The 7,864-nt window shown below is 42.7% G+C and overlaps 1 protein-coding gene across 4 annotated transcripts in view; it reads right to left on the bottom strand.

Moving 5' to 3' along the window:
- Positions 1 to 885: 885 nt before the first annotated feature.
- The window catches only part of ZHX2 (zinc fingers and homeoboxes 2), an 81,830-nt gene continuing 74,851 nt past the window's right edge, over positions 886 to 7,864 (bottom strand). For all 4 annotated transcript variants that reach the window (XM_068237974.1, XM_068237975.1, XM_068237977.1 and 1 more), the window contains one exon: positions 886 to 1,942. In XM_068237974.1, coding sequence (XP_068094075.1) covers positions 1,937 to 1,942 — 6 coding nt within the window. In that variant the 3' untranslated portion in view covers positions 886 to 1,936. The remainder of the gene's footprint in view (positions 1,943 to 7,864) is intronic.

The raw sequence follows: 7,864 nt of genomic DNA, 5'->3' as shown, positions 1-7,864 counted from the left end.
AATCGGCTCTGCTGAGACACTAATTACCTCACCTGTGCATGTTTGTGATTTCCTGCAAAACATGTACTGTAGGTGGGCCTTGAGGACAGGGTTGGGGAAGTCTGCTCTAGAGTACCTTATATACTCGTGTATAAGCCTATTTTATCAGCACAAAGAATGAGCTGAAAAGTTACTCCCTCGGCTTATATGTGAGTCACTGGAGCAGAACAAATGGTGCACCAGGTTTTGTTACTGGCAGAGTGTAAAGATTGTGCACTAGTGATCCGGCTCTTACCAGCTGGTTACCTGCTGTGCCAGTGCCCTCTATACTCTGCAACATGGTGTGCAAAGTGCGCTGCTCATGACTACCTGCATCCCCTGACTTGTGGAGCAGAGCGTGCCAGCAACCTTTCAGCAGGGCAGTGATCAGGGATTCTTTCTGTGTAGCAATCGCTGTGTCTCATTAATGACTCCATCTAGTGGCGTCTTGAGACACAGATGTATCATCCTTGGGGTACATCTGGTTATGGGGAAAGGGGGCTGATTTGTACTGGGGTACATCTGGCTACTGTGGAGGGGGCTTATATGCAAGTCAATCACTTTTTCCTGGTTTCTGAGGGAAAAGTTGTTACCTCAGCTTATATGCGACTATATATGGTATGTTTATTTAAAAAAAAATACACTTTAGACTCCCTTTAACTGTACTATTTTTTTTTACTTGCAAAGTGCTGAAATGGCAATCTGGACACTCCGTCTATTAAAGTAAGTGTGTTCAAAAATATTGAAGAAAATGTTTCACACCATACATTCCCTTAGGGAAAAAAAATCTCCTGCAGAAAGTTAGTAAAATAAAAATAGAGGCAAAAAACAGCTAACACTAAATTACAAACAACGCAATAAAAATCATTTTATTTAAATTATCTTTCGTAAGCTTTTATTCAAACCTCCTAGCATACTTGTGCAGTGTACTGAAATGAGAACTATCTTTAATTTTTTTTTTTATCATATACATTACGGAGATGAAGGGAATGAAAACAAAAACATAGAAAAAAAATCGGTTATTCCGAAAGTGCACTCACAGGGTATGGGGGGAGCTAGGGCAAAAAGTCAAAACAAACAGTCTCTTAGTTGTGCTCACGTCTTTCAGATCGTTTATATATATTAAAAAAATACAAAAAAAATTAGTCTTTTTTTTTGAAAAAGTAATCTATTCCACACATACATTTTTTTCTATTGTCTCTTAAGTACTCAAACAAAAACACTTGGGTAAACCTAAGAACACAAGGAAGCCCTTTTTGATAATTTTTTTTTTTTTTTTTTAAATTTGCGGATTTTGCGTCCGAAACGGCTGTACATCAAAACCCTGATATGCCCATAAATCGCTTTTTCAGGCTGGGCAGTCCATTCTGAAGAAGTAGGGGGAGGAGGGAATAACCCTAAGACGGTACGATGCCAGGTGCTTTCCCTTGTGGGCACCTGAGCTTTCCCCCCCTTTATGTCAAATCTTGCAGGCCCCAATCCCAACCCAGCCCCCACAATGGCAATGGTCCCAAAATTCCATGGCTGTTCCACAAAGTCTTAAATATATATATGGTCTATATACACCACCGGGAGGAACAAAATTAGACAACTTGGGTGTTTTCTAATTCTAAGCAATTCCAATTTTAATTAGAAAAAAAAATGCCAAATAAAAAAAAAAAATGTGGGATAACCCATTTATCTCACACTTGAAAACAGTTCCAATAAAGAGGATATGGCTGGAAGGGAAATGTACAAAGTCTCATGAGATATTAGTTCTTTGGCAAAAAAGAACTTTTCAGTATTATAAACCAGGATGAACGCCTGACAGTGTCTAGGGCCAATCCAAAAAGATCAGCGCGTTTCATACGAACAGTAGGAAAATAGATCTCTGTTATCTTCAAAGGACAGGTGCTGATGCTCTCTCAACCACGCGACCTCAGACCTAGAGAAGAAAGAAGGAACAAATTCAGTGGGTTGCAGTAAGTGGACTTTGTTTTGTATTTCGATTGAGCAGTTTTGGAAAGTGCTGTTGGGAAAGGAAGGGCAGGGGTTGGGGACAAGCGGAATTACTTGCCTATGGAGGGGGCTGTTCCTGTGGCCTCTGGTCCTAATGGAGGTTGCCATCTCCCCCACGGACCAATCGCAGCTGCAAAATTTCATTGTCCTGGAGGTGTTGTGCATGCGCCGTAACGCAGAGAGATGTAGTCCGGGGATGAGAGTTGAGAGATATACTTACATCTACGGGGTACACCTCCTAGCATGCATTGGGGCGGGTGCGCGCACACCTAGAAAATGAAAATGCGGCGGGGGAATGCTCTCTGTAGAGAAGATGGCGTCCTCCATAGGGACCAGAGACCACGGGAGCAACCCCTGTAGGTAATGTTGCTCACCCCAATGGCACCAATTAAAAAGTTAAAATTAAAACACAAAAATTTTAACAAAATCAGCTTATAATAAGGAGGCTTTTAACTACCATTACAAAATGAAAGTAGTGGTCACGTGACCTATGTTAGCTACACACTAGCTTTTTTTTCTCCTCTATATGGGGGTGCACAGGTCCCTGTGACATCTCCAGCTCAAGCCTCGCTTCATGCTGTGTGGGTTGCATCAATGCAGTAAACAGGATTAGGGTGTGTGGGTGTGTCCAAATTGTTTGCGTAGCAGCCTCTCACTGCGGTTTGATTATTTGTGCTGCACTTTGTCATAATGAGGGGTGAGGAGATTGTTTTGGATGTTAATCATAAATCAGCAAGCAATGACATAATGAATATAAAGGATCAGAATTGCTTAATTTTAGTAATCAGAGCTGCTTGTCAGAGCAGAAAAACCCACCTACATAACTGCAGCAATGACCATTTGCTCACGCCCCTCCCACAAGAGCAAAGTGGGAGTGTCACTGACCGTGCCCATGTAAGCCTCTAGCAGGGTGAATTGTGGTCAGAGTAAAGTCCTGTTTCATTGACAAGCCATTTACAGTGTTACGTGAAACACCCATAATGGGGGAATTATTGTATTTTTCAGCATAAAACATGCTCTGGACTATAAGACGCACCTAGGTTTAGAGGTCAAAAACTAGAGAAAAATATACTAAACCTGGTGTGTCCATGGACTAGGGCAATGATCTGCAAACATGGCTCTCCAGCTGTTAAGGAACTACAAGTCCCACAATGCATTGTGGGAATCTGATAGCCACAGTCATGATTCATAAAAGCAAATGCATTGTGGGACTTGTAGTTCCTTAAAGCGGATCAGAGATGAAATACTAACTATAACAAGTAACTTGGCGATATACAGTATCTCATCTAAATTTTAGATAGTTTACACAGCAAATCTAGCTGCAAACAGCTTCAATAGAACATGATTATTTCTTCCTGTGATACAATGACAGCAGCCATGTTTGTAAACATTACAACTAGGCAAGCTTATCTGCATCTTCTGTGGAAAAAAAAAAAATTCCCCCTCCTCCTCTCTGCCTCTGAAATATCTGGCTAGTAATACCTCCCCCGCCTCCTGCCCAGACTGAACTCCCATGAGCTCTTGCTACAGTGCCAAGGCTCTCTGAAAAACTGTGGGTATGGCTTGTTTAGTTTATAGGGAATTACAGTATTAAAACAAAAACTAAAAATTATTTGGCTTGAGGAATGCCCTATAAACAATAGGAAAGGAACACAATTATGCAATGAGTAAAAGTTAATCCCGGATCCACTTTAACAATTGGAGAGCCAAGTTTTCAGATCACTGGACTAGGGGCATCTTATTGTGCACCCCTTTGTACCTCCAGTGTCCCTCCTGTCCGTTCCACCATTGTGTCCCCTCTTGTCCCCATGTGTCCGTACTGCTCCCCTTTTCTGACCCCTCTACATGTCCTCCTGTCCCTTGTGTATCCATTCCACTTTCCCTTGTGTCGCCTCTGCATGTTCTCCTGTCTCCATGTGTGTCAGCTCCCCCCATGTGTCCCCTCCAGTCATCAGCAGAAGCCTTCACTAGGGGGCGCTGCGTGGAAGAGAAGCGGTGTACAGAGGGGACACAAGGGGAAGCGGAACGACACACAGGACAATGCAGGGAGTCCCAGAAAATGCAGGAGGTCGGCGAATGCATCGACGGGTGGTCATAAGTTGGCGACTCCCTGGGACTCCTCGCTATGTGCACACAGCACAAATCAAACGGGATGTGCCTGCTTCTGTTGCTTGGATTGCATCATCTAACTGTTTAGATTGGAAAGGAGAAGGTCACAGAATGAATCTCACTGGGGAGTTTGCAGACTATGAAAATGACAAGCTGAAGGGAGGAGAGTGGCAAATATCTGACATAGCCGCATTGTTTTCCCGTTCCCTGCTTGTAAATGCTGATACTCCTTGCAGTATCCCTAAACATCTCTTTGCAGATTATAGAAAAGGGTTCTTGATCCTTGATGTTACCCATAACCCGAAGCTCGGGTTCAAAATCAGATATATACCCTGAAGAGAGGGAAGCCTCAGGATCCTATTAAGGCTTCCCTCGGTGGTCGGAAGCCCCCCGTTGCTGAGCGCGGCCCCCCTCCATTTAGGGACGGCCACAGCTTCAGCTCACTGCGCATGCGTGAACGGACTCCGTTTGCTATTGCGCAGCCATGATCCAGGAATGCCTTACTCAGCGACGGGGGACAACGGCAAGGGAAGCCTCAATAGAATCCTGAGGCTTCCCTCTCAAAGGACAATCGAGGTGACATGTAACATGATGAGATAGACATGTGTACATACAGTGCCTAGCACACAACTATGTCGTGTTTCTTTTTTTTTTCTCTGCCTAAAAGTGTTAAACATCAGGTATGCAAGTGACAGTTTCTGTCCGGGTCGGGACTGTCATGATATAGCAGCTAGTTATGATGTTGGGATAATACAGGAACATATTCTATCATTTTTCTATCTGCTGTATATTATGTCAGAAGTGGAGGTAGGTCAGCCAGTCTGGCTTTGAAGGTATTGGCAGCTGGCTTCCTGGAGTTCTGTATGTACATGTAAATTGACTCTATAATGGTCTGATTCTAATTAGGAAACCCTTAGACAGTTGCTTTCTCCCGCAAACAACGTTTAGACCTTCAAGTTGGTAACGTTTGGATCCCCGTTTTTATTATTATGCAAATATCCTTGTGTGCATCATTGTAACTTTTATTTTGTAACATTTACTGTTTTTTGTAAATCTTTTGTATATATTTTCTGCACTGTTCCATTTTTTCCCTGGAATATTAAATCGTTATTTAATAAGTTTGACTTCTGCTGTACTAAACTAACACTCATAGCCTAGAAGAGACTGAAGTGTAACTGTGTATAAGTCCATATCTGATTTTACGTTTGAGCAACCCTACCGTAGGAGATTGTAATTGCATTGTGTGTATGGGGCACTTCTGCGCTCGACAGCAGAGTGGGAAGTCCCAGAGTGGCTAACAGTATCGTTCGGAACGACTGTTAGTGGTTTGCTTCACTACAGTGTAAGATTGCAATTGTGCGTGTGTGTGGGGCGTTTTTGTCATACGTTGGCCTAAAGCGCGCAGCTGACCCAACGTACGAAAACGCCAGTGCGAGTAGCTCGACGTCAGAGTGTGTCTAGCAACAGCTAGCGGTGGCAGTGAGAAGTGTTCTGAGGGGTCACAGCCTTGTTTTAGCTTGACTAAGGCTGCTTCCCCTCTCGATCTGGTCAAACTCGCAGTCGGGAACCGTATACGCAGGCGTGCCGGTTCCTGACAGGGACTGGGTCAGATTATGGCATGACCCTCACTGATAAGTACTGACAGCCATAAAACCCTTTAGTAAATGGCTCCTGAGAGCAGAAAAGAGATAAAAAGGATCCATGATTAATAAATTTGAGCTCTGGCATACTTAAATGAAGGTGTTATTTAGCAGAGACAGTGAAACAGTAAAAACTAGATTTCACTCTAAAATAAAACTGTGGGATATCTAAAAAAAAAAAAAAAAAAAAGTCATTTTTAGGAGAAGGAGGATAGGTACAATTGTTTTTCTCATCAGTTTATTTTCACCTCGGATGCCCTTTAAGGCAAGTATTCAATTTTGTACCCAAGCTTAGGCTTGGGTACATTTTAAAGTCCTTGTGACTAAGGACCCCCTTGGGGTATGGACTATGCTTAAAACATTGGTGGAGGCGCCCTTGATGATGTACTAGTGTAAATGATATAGATGAGAAGAGTAATATCTTACCTTCTCAGAAGTACAAACCATAGGTTAATGGAAAAAAGTATACAGTATTTACTTATGCACTATAGACAATGCATTTCACGGGTCTTGGCCTGCTTCTTCAGGTCAACAACTGAGCCTGAAGTTTTCGGTTATGAGCGTTCGCGCCCATGACTGAAAACTTCTCAGACATTGGGCAAGACTCCCTAATGCTGCTACTACTGCCTATAAAGCGCCCCCTAGTGGCTGCAGCTCTGGTGCTTTAAGTCTGGCAGGAGAAAAGCACAATATAAATGTTATTTGTCTTGTCACACTTGTCTATCTTCATGCGCTTTTGCTGCACAGGAAAAAAACGGATTCAAACTGAGAACTCATCTTAATCAATGGGCTAGTTCGCACTTGAATGCGTTTTTTTGTGCCCAGAAACAAAACTGACATCCTAAAGGATAAAGCCTGAAACAATGCAGAGTGCTTTTTAAGGGTTTTTTTTTTTTTAAACCGCTCCCACTGCCTTGCATAAAAATCACAGTAATAAAAAACAAAAAACACAAAAAAAACAAAAAAAATAAAATAAAATCACGTGATCACGATTTTTCAAACAACAAAAACAGTCGGTGTTTTTTTTATTTTTTTAAACACAAATGCATCGCTCACTGATCGCAAAGCACTTGCAGTGGTTCTGCACATTTTGGGGTCAATTCATAAAAGGCTGTGCAGTAAAAAAAATCCTGTTGGGAAAATACCGCATTCGGCATTTTAGACTTTAGTGTGCTAATTCATAAAACTCTTTAGAGCTGTGATAGGAGTGTGGGGATTTACCAAACTAAGCTGGCGGTAACATGAGAAGCTGCCTGAGTTGTTACATTTCTCGTGCAGAGACAGCGTTACAATAAAAGAGGCATCCTACCTTCCCTCTAGATGTGCATGTTTTGCTATACAGTTTGTTATACTGCCGCTGCTTGCCCTGAATATGTCTATTAGTCTTTCTTATCAATCTATTTAATTGGCACAGCTTAGAAGAACTTCAAGAAACTTTAAAGTGGAACTGAAGTAAAAGGTATACGGAGGCTGCCATATTTATTTCCTTTTAATCAATACCAGTTGCCTGGCAGCCCTGCTGGTCTATTTCTCTGCAGTAGTATCTGAATAACACCAGAAACAAGCATGCAGCTAGTCTTGTCAGATCTGACTTTAAAGTCCGAAACACCTGATCTGCTGCATGCTTGTTCAGGGGCTATGGCTAATAGTATTAGAGGCAGAGGATCAGCAGGGCTGCCAGGCAACTGGTATTGCTTAAAAGGAAATAAACATGGCAGCCTCCATATACCTCTCTCTTCAGTTCCCCTTTAAGGTGCGTACACATGTCGGATTTTTCCAAACGACTGGTCGCTTGAGCGTCAAATCGGGCGTGTGTACAAACGGTCATTCAGCTGATAAGACTGGTTTTGACGGATCCGCTTGGCGGATCAATCAAATCCAGTGTTATCAGCTGAACGACCGTTTGTACACACGGCCGATTTGACGTCCAAGCGACCAGTCGTTTGGAAAAATCTGACGTGTGTATGTACCTTTACATATGCCACGCTTCTAGGCATAGACATGTCAAAAGCAGGAACCCAATAGGTTGAAACACAGCCTAAGGTATTCAGGGGAAGCCTTGTTTGTTCCTCTCTCCCTGCTGCTGCCTGGGGGGAGAA

The sequence above is a fragment of the Hyperolius riggenbachi genome, chromosome 5, assembly GCF_040937935.1.
Source record: "Hyperolius riggenbachi isolate aHypRig1 chromosome 5, aHypRig1.pri, whole genome shotgun sequence".
Lineage (NCBI taxonomy): Eukaryota > Metazoa > Chordata > Amphibia > Anura > Hyperoliidae > Hyperolius > Hyperolius riggenbachi.
This window is presented reverse-complemented; position numbering and strand designations above follow the sequence as displayed.